General features: G+C 38.7%; 1 protein-coding gene across 1 annotated transcript; it reads right to left on the bottom strand.

Annotated features, from left to right (window-relative positions):
- Nucleotides 1-7,663: 7,663 nt before the first annotated feature.
- Nucleotides 7,664-16,727, bottom strand: LOC117615698 (uncharacterized ATP-dependent helicase C29A10.10c-like). Its single transcript, XM_034344836.1, has 8 exons — nucleotides 16,563-16,727; nucleotides 15,726-15,990; nucleotides 9,623-10,179; nucleotides 9,212-9,536; nucleotides 8,851-9,112; nucleotides 8,538-8,754; nucleotides 7,915-8,276; nucleotides 7,664-7,817 (listed from the first exon to the last, which is right to left on the bottom strand). Exons 1-8 carry the CDS (start codon nucleotides 16,725-16,727, stop codon nucleotides 7,664-7,666), a joined length of 2,307 nt encoding a protein of 768 aa, XP_034200727.1.
- Nucleotides 16,728-18,715: the final 1,988 nt, after the last annotated feature.

Raw genomic sequence — 18,715 nt, forward strand, 5'->3', positions numbered from 1 at the left:
ATACCTTCCCAGCAGCTGCATATTTCCTTTTGCTGTGCATCAACAACTTGGTAGCCAAGTACTTCTGCGATAAGGACTAAACTAAGAGGAAAGTAACAACTTGTAATGATTTATGTTTTACAAAAAAATGGAAGGAAAATAAGGATTAAATATTATGCAAATTTATTTTTATAGGAAGAAAACAAACAGGTACAAGAATTTTGGAATATTGAATATAATATATAGAAGACCAAGAAGGCAACAGCTTCAAGTGCTTTTTCTTTTTTTGACCCCAAAAAAAAGTGCTTTTTTCTTTTATTAAAGTCACAGTTCTGTTACGTGGGAAGTGAGAAATGAAAATTCCCTCCAGAAAAGTAAAAAGAAAAAAATGAAGACGGAAAATATAAAAAGCAGTTTAGTTAAGCCTAAAGGCCAACAGAGATTGTTTCAATGCATTACAAATTTGTATCTAATGAGAACAGAATTCAATAGATTGTGATTAATCTTAATTCATAGAGTCGGCGATCTAACAGCTAGAATCGTGTTAACTCAAATTCAAGATATTGAATTAGTGTTGTTAATTTTCCATTGATGCCATAATAAGATAAAACTAATGCTTTGGTCCCCACTCTCATGCACAGAAAACAGACTCATATTCCTATCCATATAGGAGAGATTTAGAGTGCATAGAGAGAGGAAGACCAAGGCCAGTTCGTGTGGTTTTTGCTGCTGTTGCTGTGCTTGCTCTAATGGCTTCTCAAGGTTAGTGCTTATAGATTACATGTGAAATAGAACTAACAAGTCAAGAAATGCAAGGATCTTCTCTAAATATTCCAGGGGAGGAAAATTGCACAAACAATGCCCTTAAGGTATGGAGTTACATATGTATTCCTCTAGCTATGTCTCATACATTCTCTTTTGATTTTGGGGATTGGTTAGCTTAATCTCAAGAGTAAGATTAAGGCTTCCCAGAGTTTGCGATGGGTTCTTGTGTTCATTATTTCTATCTGGCACTGTTGGAAATGGCGTTCTCGTTCAACTTTCAATCCTGACTATGAGCCACCTTCCAATCCCCATCACTCAATTCTTCAGTGTGCTAAGGAATGATTTGATATTAATAAGATGGTTAATGGTAAGCAAACAAGAGAGGTTATTCAAATTCATTGGAGAGCCCCTGCTGCGGGCAAATCCAAATTGAATGTGGATGGCAGCTGCAAAACTAATTCTTGGAAGATCACTGCGGGCTGTCTATTGAGGGACTCAAATGGTTCTTGGATATGTGGGTTGTCTGTTAATATTAGAATTGGAAATATTGTTAAGACAGAGTTACGGAGTCTCCTTAGAGGGTGCAAATGGCTTAGAATAAGGGTCTTAGGACCCTTAATATTGAATGCGACTCTTTATCTGTTGTTTCTCTGATGGCCAAGGTTTTTGACTAATCCCACCCCTTTTTGTCTAATTGAAGATTGCAAGTTACTGCTGAATCGTGATTGCAGATGTAAGATTTCTCATATTTACACGGAACAAAACAGAGATGTTAACCACCTTGCTAGTTTGGGGTATGATTTACCTTTGGGGCTTCTTAATTTTAAGTCAGCTCAGGATTCTATTTCGAACGTCTTGTTGGACGATGTGCTAGGAAAGGCCTTTGAGAGGGCTGTGATTTGTTAGTTTTTTTTTCTTGTTTCGTCTTGGCTTCAGCCTCCTTGTAACAAGAAAAAAACAAGCCGATTATCAAAAAAAAATATATATATATATATATATATATATCTTATCAAATAAATAAAGAAACTCATAGAATACCAACACACTCACATTAACATTGGTTGGGGCCTCAAAACGTGAACACCAAACCGCATGCACAAATAAAAGAACCAAAAGAGAAGCGAGAAGGACATATGGGAATCTAATGCTCAAAGCGAGTGAAGTTGTCGCTCCCCAACTAGGCTGCGTTCGACTCAACTTACAACTCGACCATCACGCATTGCCTCTCACTCGTCGACAGGGGCAGATGCAACAAGGGACAAGAGGGGTCAATTGACCCCTTGGCATGCCGGCGTTTGCTGTGGAGGTCGCAGGAGAACAGTTGCAGACCCCTTGGCCAGCAGCTTGTTGACCTCTTGGATGCACTGAACGTGCTCGATGAAAGTCCCCAAAGACAGAGAGAGAGGTTGGTTGATGGGTTACCGCGATGGTAACGGGTGTGTGAGTTTTAATTTTGGATAGAGAGAGAAAGAAAAGGAAAGACAAGGTAGAGCAGATCAAAAGGAATTTGTGTTGCAAACCAGAGGAGCAAAATAGTCACTGGAAGAAAGCCACAGACAGAGTTCGACATAAACAAAAGTGCCTAAAATTATTAAAAAATAAATGATTTATGAAACTATAATGCAAAGTTTTTAATAAAGAACTCATCGTGTACAATTGAAATTTGGATGGAAACTATTTTTCTGTTTTTCTAGTGTTATTTTCTTCTAAAAAAATTTCGAAGTTTTTAGGCAGTGACCCCTTGGCTCGAGAATCCTGGATCCGCCACTGCTCGTCGAGCATGCTTTCCAAGTCATCTTCCCCTACCAGCTCCCTTCAGCCTTCGACCACCTCCGCAAAACATTGTGCACCATCCACCAGCTCCCTCTTATCCTCAAGTGGGTCCCATCTTTGCCGACTCGCTCGACGCGGGCCGGACGATTAGGCCAGCTGAGTTCAAGTAGTGGGCAGTGGAGTTCTTCGCCGGAGCTGTGGTGGAGAACGCCAGCAAGGCAGTGATGTGGCGTGTTCCGATTGGAGTGGCTGGGATTGCTGGGGTTGGGGCCGCGATGAGGTCCAAGAAGGAGTTGGTTGGGACGACGATTGGGGTGTACGTGCTTGTCATTGCGACTTTGATTTTTCTGAGTATATCTAGGTAAGATAGGGTATAGGGTGAGAGTGGGAGTGAAAAAGGGAATTACGAAAAAAGGAATGTTAGCAACCTTCTCATCATGACATGACAATTATCACTTTTCTTACACTTAAAACAATATCATTACTGGATCACACAAACTAGTTTTTTGTTTTCCAAGTTTACCTTTATTAAATGTATTATTATTATTTTTTAATAACAAGCTAGATTTCTTTTTTTTTTTTTTTTTTACAACTTTCTTACCACCTTGTTAAAAAATGAAATAAGAAATAAAATTTGACTTTTTTTTCATAACTTTTTTTTTTTCTAGAGAGAACGTATGTTTTGTTAAACACAAAAGGATGATATCACTTTCATGATAACAATGTCAAGAAACAAACTTTTTTAAAAATAATAAATAAAAATTTGACCTTTTTTTCTTATTTAATTTTTAACAATTAACATGCTAAGGAAGTTGTAACAAAATCTGAATAAAGTGATGGAAATATAAAATCCAATACATTTAATAAGATTTGGAAAACAAAAAACTAACTTGTGTGATGCATTAGTGACATTATTTTAAGTGAAGGAAAAGTGACACTTGTCATGAGGAGAAGGGAGAAGATTTAAAAGAGAATGTTAAAGAGAAGATCGCTAGCATTCCTCTTAGGAAAATTAAAATGCAACGGTGTATTTATGTTACTAATTAGTATTTTTAATATCATAGTTTCTTCTTATGATATCTAATTTCTTGTGCCTTGCTTTGTACATATGAATAATATATAATTTCTTTTTTGTTTCGCAACCATAAATCATAACTCCTAAAAAAAAAAAACATATGATATCCATTTTTTGTTTTTTTACAAAGGCAATGTTTTGAACTACTGTAATGTATGGAGGGGGATCAAACTTTGGCCAAAAGGGGGAATCAAACTTGTGAATATCAGGATAGAGTTTCTAACCCGAAATTAATTGGCAACGAGTGAAGTGTCTTGTTCAAAGCTTAAAATTCTCCTTATGTGAGATTTTATATTATCAACAAAAATCTAACTTATAACAAGGGGAGGCGGACCGATGGGGAAGAATGCTATCAATCAAGTAATATAATATAATTGGTTCATATATATGTTCCAAAGTAATTTTTTGATTGAATTTCTAAATCAAGTCAACAGCGATCCTATGTTTTGGAGGTCCTAGGTGAACAAATTAAATGGGGTCTTCTACTTTTTATGTATAGTATGTGAATTTTTTTTGGTAAGTTAAAATAAATATATTATGAACTCAAATTCACAATTGTAATAGAAAAGAAACAAACATGTAATTTATACAACAATTTTATAAAATGTATCTCACTTAAATATCACTCGTCTTATATTTTTTGATTCAAAAGTATCAATTAAAGTTTACATAATCAAACTTTTCTACTATGTCCTTTCAACGAACAACATAGCCAAGCCATTCAATTTTTCTTATGATATAGCTGATCAAAATTCAATGGTCTGCTTTATATTCTTCCCTGAAAAAAAAATCAATACAAAATATAAATAATGCTGAACAACAATGAAAGATTGACTGGCTATGTTGTATCTATCGAAATCTCTTGTTTATATTCAATTTTCAACTTCTTGCTTTTTTGGTGGGTTGTCGAAAACTTTATTGTATGCTATGTTGCAGGGTTTTGGCGTTGATAAATATATGTATTTGATTTCCTAATTGATTCAACTAGATTAATTGATTTATGCTATAAGTGGGCCTTTATTGAGTTTTCTATTTTTCATTTTGAATTGAATTTTTAAATTTTTTTTTTTTTTGCAATAATTAGTTTGGACCTAACATAATATTTATATTATATAATTTTTTTTTTAAATGTATGCATATCGGATTTATACAAATTCGCCCCCACTTTCAGGACATAATGTAATAATGGCTGCCTGTTCTTTGCTGATGATTCTATTTTCTTTCTAGCTGCTACAAATCATAATTGTGTTGTGATGGAGGAAATATTGTTTGATTATTGTTTGGCTTCTGGGCAATTAATCCATCTTGATAAATCTAATATTTTTTTTCAGCCCTAATACCCCTTTATGGGTTAGAAAGGATTTATGTTGGATTTTTGGGATCAAAGAAGCAGACAATCCTGGGAATTACCTAGGTTTACCTACTATTTGGGGAAGGTCTAAGAAAGAGGCTCTTAATTATATTAAAGAGCGCATTTTGGGGAAAGTCCAAGGTTGGAAGCAAAAACATTTATCGCAAGCTGGTAAGGAGACTTTGATAAAGGCTGTTCTGTTTGCTATCCCTTCTTACCCCATGTCGTGTTTCAAACTCCAATTACTCTATGTCGCGAAATTGATTCACTTATTGCTAATTTCTGGTGGGGTAATAATTCAGTAGGGGGAAATAAAATTCATTGGAAGCGTTGGGAGCTGATGGGTTTATCTAAGGCAGCTGGAGGGATGGGGTTCAAAAACCTAGGTTATTTCAATGATGCTATGCTTGCTAGGCAAGCCTGGAGGATTATTTGCAACCCGGGTGCCTTATGGGTCCAAATTCTTAAAGGTTTATATTTTCCTAATTGCAGCTTTTTGGAGGCTAAAAAAAGAGGCCGTACTTCGTGGGCTTGGTCAAGCATTCTAGCGGGACGGGATATCATTCTTTCTGGAGCTCATTGGCAGATTATAAATGGATCTTCTACCTCAATTTGGGCTGATAAATGGATCTTCTACCTCAATTTGGGCTGATAAATGGATCCCAGGTATCCCAGGTGGTTATTTGCGACCTTGTCTCCCTGTTCCTGTGGATGCTCCTCTCAAGGTGTGTGAGTTAATTGATTGGAATCATGGAGTTTGGAATTTGTTACCCATTGCTCATCTTATCTCCCAACATGAGCTTAATGCTATTACGACTATTCCGATCGGGGGGTCTGTTTCTGGTGATCGGCTGGTTTGGCCATGGGTCAAGTCCGGTAACTTTACTATGAAGTCGGGCTATAATTGGATTGTGAATCAAAACATCAGGTGTCCCCTGGCTAATGCTCAATCTTCACATACCATTTCTCTTGATACTTGGAAGATCATTTGGGAGTCCAAAACCCTTCCGAAAGTGAAACAGTTTCTTTGGCGAGCGGTCTCTAATATTCTCCCTTCCTTCTTAAATCTCTATAAGCGTAGGTTGTCCACTTCGCATTTATGTCCTATTTGTTTGGAGAGTCCTGAATCAATTGAACATATGCTGGTCCTTTGTCCTTGGACAGCGTGTGTTTGGTTTGGAAGTGCAATTGGCTATCGCGTGGATTTGCAAAATTTTACTTCTTTGGATAGATGGTTGGGCAGTCTCTTGAGAGGGGAGAGTATGTTTTCACCCAATTCTAGGTGGATTTTGTCAGTTGTTGCTTTCACTTGTTGGCATATTTGGAAGGCTCGATGTAAATTTGTTTACAATGATATCCCAATTGTGCCTGCAGCTACTAGATCTCGTGCTTGTTTGGCTGTGTCGGAATTTTGGAATGTTACCAAGAAGCCAGTTCTTGGGTCAGTGGGTATGCCTATTCAGATTTCTTCTCCTCATCCTTCTCATTGGCTACCCCCCATTTCTTCTTATGTTAAGATTAATACTGATGGTTCTTGGAAGTCTGGTTCTGCTATGGTTGGAGTTGGAGTTATTATTCAGAAGATTGCTGGTTCTTGTATTGGGGGTCTTGCTGCTCAGGTGCGTGCCCAATCTCCATTAATGGCTGAAGTTTTGGCCCTGAAATATGGTCTTTTGGGAGCTAAAGAGTTGAATTTGGTTAATGTTGTGGTGGAATCTGATTCTCAAGTGGCTATTAATTCTGTTCTGAGGGATGTTTCTTCCTCTAATTGGGAGTTGTATCCTATACTTAAGGATATTAGGTTTCTTAAAGCCTCTTTCACAAATCTTAATTGGCATGGGTGCCCCGTGAAGCGAACCGGTCTGCAGATGCCGTTGCCTCGCTTGCCAGGAAGGGGATGTGCTTGGAGTCGTGGCTTGTGCGACCTCCATCCTCTCTAGTTCATATTTTATCTCGGGATGGTCTTCCTTGCCCTCCGCCTGGTGCTTAATCTTTTGTTGTGTGGTTTTTCGTTTGTTTTGTTCTTTTGGCTTGTTTTTAGTTCTTTAGTTTGGTGTGTTTGTTCTTTTGTTTGGTTGGGTTTGGCTCCCCTTTGGGCCTTTGCCGGTTGGCTTTTATGATATCTTTGTTGACCGAAAAAAAAAACGTATATTATTGATGGTGCTCTCCTGCACACCATTTTAAGAAGTTAAGGTGTGTTCAAATATACTAAAGTTTATTTACGAACACATTGATGTTATTTGTACTACATTTATTCACTTTGTTGACTACTTTAATAGGGTGGGTCTTATCAATGTATTTGGAGCCTATTTGCATTAAAGAGGTGGTCAACAATGTGTTTAGTAATTGTGATACACATGGCACCACTTTTACGACAAAGATGATTTAAATGGAGAGAAACATTTGCAATGTTTAATTTAAAAATTTACCTCATTTGGTAAGTAGGAAGAAGATAGGAAATTATAAATAGTTATCTCATCGGTCATCAACTAAACAAAGCTTAATTAAATTACCTCTGGAACTTGGTGGCCTACTTCCTCTGCCTTCTGGGCATATTATTTTTAGTCTTTCTGAAAGTTTTTCATATGAAGGAATTAGAACTTAAATTATAACATCACATATCTTGTATTTAGAAAGAGAAAAAGTACTAAAAATACATGTGGTTTAGTCAATCAGATATATGGAAGAAGATGAATAAATAAAAATAAAATAAAAAAAACTCACCTATGACTCTGTGGTTCACTGCTTGATGTTTGGGGCTCATCTTTTAGACTGAGTGAAGATAATGGTTTTGAAAGAACCTGCACAGGATCAGCCTCAGCCTCATGGGAGCTGCTCGAATCCACCGGCATTCTAATTGGGACAACTGCGTCTCTGTCGCAATTGAGAAACAATGGATGATTTAAGCCATGCTAGCACAAATGTACTGTTCTATTAAACTTGAACATTTGTCAAATCCCTAAATACATACCCATCAACACATCTGAGCAGGCAAATGTTCATCTCAGCGGTTGTATAGCTACGAAACATGTTCTCAAGCCGCTTATCAAGTTCGGGAGTATCAGAAACTGGAAGAACATCCCAAATCTTCAAAACCTGGACATAATCTGAATTCTCCTGGAGAACATCTACAGACCAAATGAGATTCAGCAGCCCTTTAACTTTGTACTTCTGTAACACTTGAGCACAAGTCCCATGGACTATAGTTATTTTATTCTTGCGAGATTGGCGCCAACCATTGGCGAGCTTTGTTAATAAGGAAACCACTTCCCGATGGATCTCAGTGTCCTTAATCTTTTGTATGGAATTCTGAAATTCATTGGTGAAGCAAACCTATACAGGAAGAAGATTGATTTAATGCTGCAAAACATAAAATCTGAACTCAAATATCCTAAGCACCAAGCCACTAAAAGTTTAATGTGGACTAAAAGAACGAATTCCCCTTTAAAGAGGCATGTTGTCCCATTCAAAGGAAATTTGTGCACTCTATAAGCTTTGATTGATAATGTTAGGTGCAACAGAACACTATATATTGGAGGCATGCAGAACAGCAGTCCAATGTAATTCGAACGAAAAGGAAACGTAGCAGCGCACCTTCCATTTGGCATTTTTGAACAGCAGAGAGTCAGAATTAAGTGGAATATGAACTTGGCCAAGCTCCATGAGGGCAACTGCAATGGCCTGAGCCAAGTTCTTTTCCTCATCGGCATTATAAAAACATTTGCGTTTCTTTGCGTCAAGAATTAGCTTCTTCCAAATAGAGTTACTTCTAATCAAAGTTGCTTCGTTGCCCAAAATCCAAAGACAGTGCCTACAGACACAAAGAAACAAATCAACTTCCTCAGAAGCACCAAAAATTCAGACAGTATAAGCTACTACATGTACAACCGCAATGTGACAGAAGCACCTTGCACGCGTTAGCATCACGTTTGCTCTTTGAAGATTGGAAATGAAACCAACACATCCTTCCTCGTTACATCTGACTGTGGAGATAATTATCACATCATCTTCACCACCTTGGAATCCATCAACAGATTGCACACTTACAGAGAATCCATCAGTGCCAGAAACTTCACTGTATTCTGTGACTCTCTCTTGAATTGCATTAACTTGAGCTTTGTAAGGTGATATTACCCCAACACTAACCTTCTTTTTTGTTTGAATAAATTCTGCGGTGCATAAAAAAAGTTACAGAAAAAACCTTCCAAGCATCACAATCATAAATGAAGCAGTTAAGAACCTCTACAGTAGCTTACAGTAAAAATTACCTCTGTATAGGCTTGCAACAATCTCACAGACCACAGCAACCTCAACCATATTTTTCCGACTATGCCCGCGATCAAATTCTTCTTGTCCATTGGCTACATCTATAAAGGAATAGCATCCGTACATTTTTCCCGAAAGAAAGCACTTCTCATAGCTTCCTTGCTTGACATTTGGACCGTCTAATATCTGGTTGTTGTAAAACTCCCTTTTTGGGAATAAGCTGATTGATGGATGCATTCTATACTGGACATTGAGAAGGTGCCTCTCATGTCCCAACAGTAGAAGTCTTCCGAACAAACTTCTTCCAAAACCAGCCTTCTCGGAGATCTGAAAGTGCATTGTTCAAAATTCACATAAAACATAAAAGCTTTACAAACTTTTTAAACTATACGACACAAAGGACAAAATGAAACCTTGCTTATAACCATAGCAGGGAGTTGCCTCTCATCTCCTATGAGAACAGCATGGCGAAGACCCGGTAGTTGCAAAGGAATTGCTGATTCACATTCTTTAAGCTGAGCAGCTTCCTCAATCACTAACAAATCCAGGGGTGCCTTTTCCTCTGTCTGCAATTTAGCAGAGCTTGACACGGTGCAAAATATTAAGGAAGCATTTGCCAAGCAGAATTTCCTTATTTTCTCCAACTTTTTCAAATTAGGAACACAAAATTTACGAAGCGACCTCAGTTTACGAAGAAAATCTTTTAGAACTAATTGTGACCTCTCATTAGCAAAACCAACCTCACGCAGTAAAGATTTAAGAGAATTGAGCAAATCCAGAGCTCCAATCATGTCAGTCACAACCTCTAGTGAAATGCAAGAAGTTGGTAAGTGAGTGTACAAATTTACCATGCAAAACTCCACATGCTCACCAACTGAATTAAGTTTTTCCTTCACAAACTCCTCAAAGGTCTGAAAATCATTCTCATCATCCCTTGTTGAGTACTTCTGCTGTGGATCCTCAAGCAAACCTATCATTGACTCCAACCTATGTTTCCATCCAGTCCCAGGGTTAAAACACTGGGCCAGAATTTCAATACGATAATCAAGAAATACTTAAGCTAAGTACAAAGTAACAAAGTAACAACTTGTAATAATTAAAGTTCATGTTAAAATAGAAAAATGGAAGGAAAATAAGAGTGGTCTCGGTTCGACCTCATAAAGTTATTGCTTGAATTATTAAAAAAAAAGAAATAAAGAAATAAACAATATAAACATTTCTTCGAGAGGAAGAAAACAAACGGGTACAAGAACATTGGAAGTGCCTTTTCTTTTTTTAAAGTGACAGCTTTTTCTTTTCTTTTTTCTCTTTTTTATTTGGTTAAGGGACGATTCATTAAAAGCCCCACGGCAGAGGCCCAAAGGGGAGCCGAAACCCACCAACAAAACAGACATGCCAACATGGAACCAGAAAAACTAAAACAAGAGGGGAAAAAAAATTAAAAATTCCCAAGACATAGACAAGCCAAATAAAAAGACCATAATCCAACAAGGACAATGGGGCAAGGAACAGACCAAAGCAAAATTAACTCCAGAAAAGTAATTAGAAGAAAACGAAGATGAAAAATATAAGCCAAAGGATGTTTCAATTCATACACAAGCCAGAGTCCACTGTCCTACCTTTATTCAATACAAATTTGTATCTAATGCGAACAGAATTCAATGGATTGTAATTAATTTATAATTCAAAAGAGTCGGCGATCTAACAGCTATAACCGCGTTCATATAAATGCAAATTCGTATTTTAAACTATTTATATGTAAGGAAAAATAAGGACATTCTTACTATAGAAAGTCTATATGTACTCATCCTTGTCAATTCCTTCTATTTGTTGGGGGTAATTATAAAGAAGAATGTTTGACTTGGTTCATAAATAAAATGCTGGAATAAGGATCAAATTCAAGATATTGAATTAGTGTTGTTAATTTTCCATTGTTGCCATAATTGGTCATCCTTCTGATGCCAATTTTTTTTTTTCCGGTTCTTCTTATCCACAGTGTAGGGGTTTGAAGTTGGAATCTCTTTTAACATTCGGAAGAGAATTATGCTGATCGTAATGGTTTGGAAATCAATAGTGATGCATATAGATCTATTTACTCAACAAGTGAATTTAAAAGTGCAAAAAGTGAAGTTTGATGCAATGCAATGGTTCATGCTAAGTATTTTAAATATGAGATAGTTTCGTATGATATCTAATTTCTTGGGATTAACCTGATTCTTGAATCTTTTTTGATTTTTTTTTTTTTTTGGTGTTTTGATTGAAATGGTCTTTCAATTATTGCTCGAGTTTTATTTTGGTACACGAACTAAATTTTTCATTTCAGTAGTCTTTCAACTCTCTATTTAGTATCAAAACCGTCCCACCGTTAAAGTTTGTTAATATTATCGCTAAATTGAGGGGTAAAACTGTCCATATAGATTAAAATATTTATACATTAATTAAAAATTAAAGGAAACTATTATTAAAATTTGAAAATAAAAATAAGAAATAAAAATTGAATCTAACCAGAAATACCTATTGTAGTTGGAGAACCAGGATTCAGGAACAAGGAAGAGATGTTATTCACCACCACCACCACCACCACTCTCTCTGTCTCTCTCTCTCTCTCTTTCCCCAACGAGCCTCCTCTCCCACCAAAAACTTCTCAAGACACCCACTACCTCCTCTCCCAGCTAGATAGATCCCATCACAAAAGCAGAATTATCAATGAAGAGGAAGGAATTGGATTTGTTCCCTCAACAAGCTGGGTTTGGCTCCTCTATTCCCACAGAAGAGCTTTCGTAGATCCATTTTCTGTAAATTTAAAGGCAATGTTGCAGCAAATGATTTTGTTCAGTTTATTGCACATGGACAAGTAGGAAGTTATATATAGCTACGTCTGTTATAACTTATATGTGAAGTATTTTCTTAGGCTCATTATGGCTTGTTCATCATGTGTCAAGAAATCTTCCCCAGGAGAGCCTCAAAAGGCACAAATGACCATATTCTATGGCGGACAAGTAATAGTGTTCAACAGAATAATTAACAGAGAGAGGAATTGGGTGAGTTGCAGGGATGGACAAACTTTTAAGGTAGGACCATTTTGATAGTTGGGAGACCATTTCAATCAAAAACCTTTTTTTATTTTATTTTATTTTATTTTATTTTTTATTTTTAGAGCCTGATTCTTGTTTCTATCATAATACATGCACCTGAAGTTAAGTGGTTTGATTAGAAGCAGTTATCCATGTTCTAATCCTCTCTTCTAATCCTAAACTATAATACATGCCAATGTTATTATTTATTATTTAGGATTTTATTATTATTATGATAATTTTATTTTATGTACTGATTTTTACTTTACTCGAAATGACAAATTTACCCTTATCATTAACGGAAAATTGGATGAAATTCGAGAAACGTAAAGGGCAAGGGTTAAATTGGTGGTTTTAATGAGTTGAGTGCTGAATTGGCTGGTTTTTAAGTTTGAGGGGTTGAGTTCGATTAGCATGATAATTCATGGGATAAAACTTTACTCCCAATTTTATTAGGTCATATTTGGGTTTTCCTGTTTATAATTTAGTTAAATATTATGGATGCTGGATATTTATTTAACAGTACGCGAATGGGAATGGGAATGTAAGTAGCAGAAAAGAATGCTCAGTTGGCAGGGCCACTTGTGAATGTGAAGCATGAGGATGGTGATGACTGATGAACAATTGCAAGTAGGCGTTACTTTTCCTTTCTATTATGTTTATATGCTTATATAATTTTATAAATGCTCTCTGCTTAGATGTGTTTGTGGGTGAGAAATACCCATTGTTCTAAATGTTCAGCCACTCAAAAGGAGTGAGGCTTGGGATCTATTTTGCATGAAAGCTCTCTCTAGCTGTTCAAATAGATTTTACCCACCAGAGCTTTGAATTCAAAGCCAGGGATCTTGCTGGAAAACTCTAGGCATTGTAGCTTTGGGTGCTCTCATGTCAACCAAAAATTGGCTAAGCTTCAATGATTTACCCTACCATCTTAAGCTCGGTTGCATTTTTCCATAAGATTATTTGATTCAGTGTAAAAACGCTTATTCGACTTTGGATAGCAGAGGGGTTTGTGGAACAAGTTAGAGGGGCTAAGGGAGTGTTTGGAGCTGTCACATGAGCAAGGACTTCCCTCTCCTTTTACATATTGTTCCCCTCGATTCAGGAACGGAGAGTTTTACACCACTACATTTTAGTATTTGCGCGACGAAGATAATATCGTCGCGCAAACTAACATATAGTCGCACAAACACAAGCGCGACAAGAAAATCGTCGCGCGCAATCTGTCGCGCAAAGGTCGTGAAGAAAGACTTTGCGCGACAGATACTGTCCATGCGTCGCGCATTACACTTCGTTACACAAAAGGTTCAGAGACGACAAAATTGTTCGTCGCACAAAATTACGCGCGACGAAAACTTGTTCGTCGCCACAACAATGCACGGCGAATAGTTTTCGTCGGGCAAGACGTCTCGTAGACATTTGCGGCACCAAGAGATCATCGTCGCGCAATTCGTACACACATTGCGCGACGACAAGATGTTGGCGCGTAAAATTTTGCGCGACGGTATACTGCGCCGCGCGGTACGTGCCCAAAAATTTTGCGCGACGCAAAACTGTTGTCGCGGAAATCTATTTTAGCGACGAAAGCTTTCGTCGCGCAAATAATTATATTTATTTTAAAAAAATGAAACATTATTTTTTCGGAATATATGAATTTGCGCGGCGACAAAAAGTTCGTCGCGCAAAATTAATATATATAATTAATATATAATTTTGTTTTATTTTATAAAAAAATAAATTTGTTTTTTTTTTGGGTAATAAAATGAAATTTTAATCATAAAAAAATTTATGTAAATAACAAATTTATTATATAAAATAAATGTATGCTACAAGAGAAAGATTTAAAAAATAATTACGAAAATAAAAAAACTAATCGAATAATGTTCCAAAATCTACATTATCGTCTGGCACATGCGGTTCAGAGGTCTGGGGATCTACACGGGCCGGCATCTGGTGGGGATGCTCGGGATGGACGGGCTCGGAGGTCGGCACATCAAAATTTGGGACTGGAATGCCGGACTGTGCGAGGGACTGCAAAATGACCGACATCTGGGTCCGAAGAGTGGCCACCTCTGCTGTCAAAGCAGTGACCTGACTGTTTGACTGCGCTGATGAACGGGGGCTGGGTTCCCTCCGCCTGGCATTCCCCATCCCTCGACAATATGTCCCCGGTCTCCTCCCTAGAGTCTGATCCAATGTCTCCGTCAAGATCTGAAACCCAGCATTCTGTGGAGGATCCACAGACTCAATCGGAGTATCGGGAGGAAGTTGGGAGGCGGACTCCTGAAGAACCAACTGGCTCCTCTCCACCATCGTCGTCTGTTTAGCATAACATAAAATATAAATTCAAACATTCATATAATAACCTTTAAAGTTGAATGCGTAACATAAGAATTAAAAATAAATAATACTTACATGAAGGGACTCGGCCAATTCATTCCCAGGTCGAACATAAACGTCGCCAAAGACGTCGATCTCTGGGAATTTGGACCCTCCCTAAATTGAACAAAAGAAGAAAAATATTAGAACGAAAAAATAAATTAAGAATAATAAAAAATTAAAAATTAAAAAAAATTATTTTATTATTACCTGACGCCGGGCATCCATCCTATAGGAGAAGGGCCTGGAACCCGAATGATGGAGAAGAGTCTTCTTCTTCCTATTGCCCTTATTGACTTTGGCTTTATTCTGTTATACAAAAAATAAAATGTATTAGTTGAAATTTAAATTAAATATAAAAAAGTAAATAAACATTAGTAAGAAAATAAAAATAAAAATAAAAAATTACCACAAAAGCGGGCGCCTGAAAATGAGCGCAGAGCCATGCCCAACTATCCTCCCGCCCCTCAAGCTCTTTCGGGCACCCCTCTTGAAGAGCGACTTGCGGATCATCGAACGCCTCAAAATGGTGGTGCAAGTCGCTCTTCCATTGCTTGTACCTCTCAGAGAAGAGTCTGTTGACGTACGCCAACGACTCTTCATCAAGGTCCTCCAAGTTATAGTTCGTCTGCAATAAATTAATTACATACATTTAAATAATATAAATATAACGTTTGAAAGAAAAAGAATGAAAAGGCCTACATACCGACAACTGGCCGCGAACCTCCGTCTTGGTCTCGTCAGGCATCACCTTCCAAGACTTCCATTGCATCGGGCAATAGCTCCGAATGACATGACCAATGTCGTGGGCCAAGGAGCTATGCAACTCCGCCGTCGGTGCAGCCCGATGTCGCTCGTCATATCCGATGTTGATACGACTGTTGGTCACCCGGGTGACCTTCGCCGTCTTCAACTGCCGACACGGCCCTCGGGTGTTCTTCTTGGCTGCAAAGAAAGATGACATGAATGTTAAATAAATAACAAATTGAACAATCAAATACACACACACACACAAAAACAAGAAATAACAATAAAATTAAATGGAGAAAAAGGAAAACTATACCTGGCTGTGACCCCGACGCATCAGTGGATGTGGCGTCGGTGGTGCTGGCGGGCCGATGACGCTGCCTGGCGCTAACAGGCTGCGCCACTGATGACGCTGATGAGGCAGGCGCCTGGGACCCCGCAGGTCCAACTGCCAAGTGGTCCATCAGTGCTGGCGCAGTGGCAGCAGATGCTGCAGCAGTGGCAGCAGCTGTAGGCTGAGTCGGGGGCTCCGAACCCTGCGTGGTCGTCACAGCCCTACGACGTGTAATCAGGTCTGACATCTGCACAATTTCATTAATACACATACAAATTAATAAAATATACAAATATTTGAAAACACATACAATTTTATTCACATTATTGACCTAGGGTTTGCGAGTTCGGAGTATCCGGGACTCCGATCCACGATCCGTCGAATCCTAGACGATCCAAGAAATACAAGGTACACCGTACGTGAGTTTGAGTTCGATCCAACGGTCCGAACATAACAACCCCGGAAATCACACAATAGGCAAAATCCGTTCGAGAAGCAAACGGTAACCAAATTCCAATCCGAAAACACCTACGCGCTCGTGACAACTACAGGATTGCACTGGGACCTAATTCAGGTGGCTATAGTGACCCACGCGCCGCCGCACGCGCCGGCAGCGCGCGGGTGTCCAAAGCGATACCAATCGCCGAAAAATTCTAAAAACTAACGGCCAAGATTCCTACCCTAGGTTCAAAACATCAATTGGAGCCACTTTTGTTCTCGGACATATTCCGAAAAATGGCCGGAATTGAAAATCAAAATCCGTCCGAAACTTAGGGTTTCAAATTAAGTGCCCTAGTGCAACAATTTCAGAAATCCTACCGAAGAAATTGCAGCGGCTGGCTCGACGGTGACGGCGGGGGAGCTCTGGGGTACCACCCTTGTGGCGGTGCGGTCCAAATCCACCGGGGTAGGAGGCGGAGCTGAAGGCAGAGAGAGAGACGAAGAGGTTGACAGTTTCTGAAATTTGGGAAAGAAGGAGGCCATCGCGTGGTTTCTGAAATTTTATTCATTTTTGCGCGACGAAGGTAAAAAATCGTCGTGCAAGATATTTTCAATGACTATTGCGCGACGAAACAGGTACGTGTTCCGTTGCGCAATGTTGTTAATCCGCCCAAATTTGGTAAAAGGGTAGTTTTTGCGCGACGCATAACACACTTGTCGTCCGCAATGTTGGCAGTCCGCCAAAATTTGGGATTTAGGGTTTAGCGGGCGAGATTGAAATCTTGCGCAACTCATGACATTGTATTTCGTCGCGCAATGTTGCCAATCCGCCAGAATTTGGGACCTAGGGTTTAGCGGGAGAAATTGAAAACTTGCGCGACGCATGACAATATTTCGTCGCGCAATGTTGCCAATAGCCAGAATTTGGGTCCTAGGGTTTAGCGGGAGAAATTGAAAACTTGCGCGACGCCTGATATTATTTCGTCGCGCAATGTTGCCAATAGCCAGAATTTGGGTCCTAGGGTTTAGGGGGAGAAATTGAAAACTTGCGCGACGCCTGACATTATTACGTCGCGCAATGTTGCCAATAGCCAGAATTCGGGACCTAGGGTTTAGCGGGCGAGAACTTGCGCGACGTATACGTAGAGCGTCGCGCAAAAACTCGCAAAAAAAGGTATGCTAACCGTCCAAGGCGGAAGAGGGTGAAAAAGAGAAAGGGCTGGCTGAGATTGCGCGACGAGTACCTACAGCGTCGCGCAAAAACTCGCAAAATTTTTTCACTAAGTGTCCAAGGAGGAAGAGTGTGAAAGGTGAAAGTTCTTGCTGATATCGCGCGACGAATAGCATTGGTTTCGTCGCGCAAGACTGTTCCATGCAGGCTATGTGCGACCAAATAAACTTTGTCGCGCACTGTTTAACGGCAACATTTTGTGTTTTATTGTGGGGAGATTGTGCGACGAGCACCTACAGCGTCATGCAAAAACTCGCAAAATTTTTTCACCAAGTGTCCAGGGAGGAAGAGTGTGAAAGGTGAAAGTTCTGGCTGATATTGCGCGACGAATATGAGAAACGTCGCGCAAGTCAGCTTTCTGTAAACGAGAAAAAATTTGTGACCAAGTGTTGAAGGAGGAAGCGCGACGGCGGGCCGTTTATTCGTCGCGCAAGACCGTTCTAGGCAAGCTTTGTGCGACCAAAGACGGCTATTCGTCGCGCAAACCCTAAACCCTAAACCGCAGAAACCCTAAACCCGAAACTAGTTTTCATGATCCAACCGGCAAACTTGTTTTTTTATACTTCGAGATCGTATATGTCGAAAATCAAAAAAAACAAACATGAAGAGATCAAGTAACAGGATGAAACTTGTCGACGGTTGTAAATGAAAAGTCATGATTTAACGGTTATTTTAGCTCTGATTTGTATGATTTTTTACAGCTACTTTTCTTTACCCTATATGAATACAATTACTGAATTTGATCTTCAATTTCAGATGTTTACACTAGGGTGATACGACATAATGTTATGTTATATTTAACGAAAGTATAAGTAAACTATTCATTGTTGGTGAATATATGGTTGCTATGGCAAACGCATTCTACGAAAGTAGTTTCAGCAATCCAGCCGTCAAACTTGTTTATTTGTACTTCGAGATCTTAGACCCCAAAAAGCGGAAAAATAAAACATTCAGAGATCAAGTAACGGGACAAAACTTTTGAACGGTTATAAATGATAACTCATGATTTAACGGTTATTTTAACTCCGATTTTGATGAATTTTTACATCTACACTCCATGACCCTATATGAATACAATACTCTAACTCGATCGTCAATTTCAAATATATATGTGTATATATAATATATATTATAAAATAATATATATTTGCGAGACGAACATATGTTTATCGTCGCGCAAACTTTCGCGCGTGACGGAAGACACTTTGTCGCGCAATTATTTAACTTCACGCGACTAGTGTATTTTGGGTCGCGCAAACTTTGCACGACGAGGTCTTCTTCGTCGCGCAAACATTGCACG

The sequence above is a fragment of the Prunus dulcis genome, chromosome 1 (genome assembly GCF_902201215.1).
Source record: "Prunus dulcis chromosome 1, ALMONDv2, whole genome shotgun sequence".
NCBI lineage: Eukaryota > Viridiplantae > Streptophyta > Magnoliopsida > Rosales > Rosaceae > Prunus > Prunus dulcis.

What these genes read in the sequence shown, in the direction of transcription:
- LOC117615698 (XM_034344836.1), bottom strand. Translation starts at nt 16,727, where the DNA reads ATGGCCTCCTTCTTTCCCAAATTTCAGAAACTGTCAACCTCTTCGTCT. An exon ending in TGCGTCGGGGTCACAGCCAG is followed by an intron (nt 10,180 to 15,725) that starts GTATAGTTTTCC and finishes AGTCAATGATAG; the next exon opens with GTTTGCTTGAGGATCCACAG. An exon ending in TGTTGCAAGCCTATACAGAG is followed by an intron (nt 9,113 to 9,211) that starts GTAATTTTTACT and finishes TATGCACCGCAG; the next exon opens with AATTTATTCAAACAAAAAAG.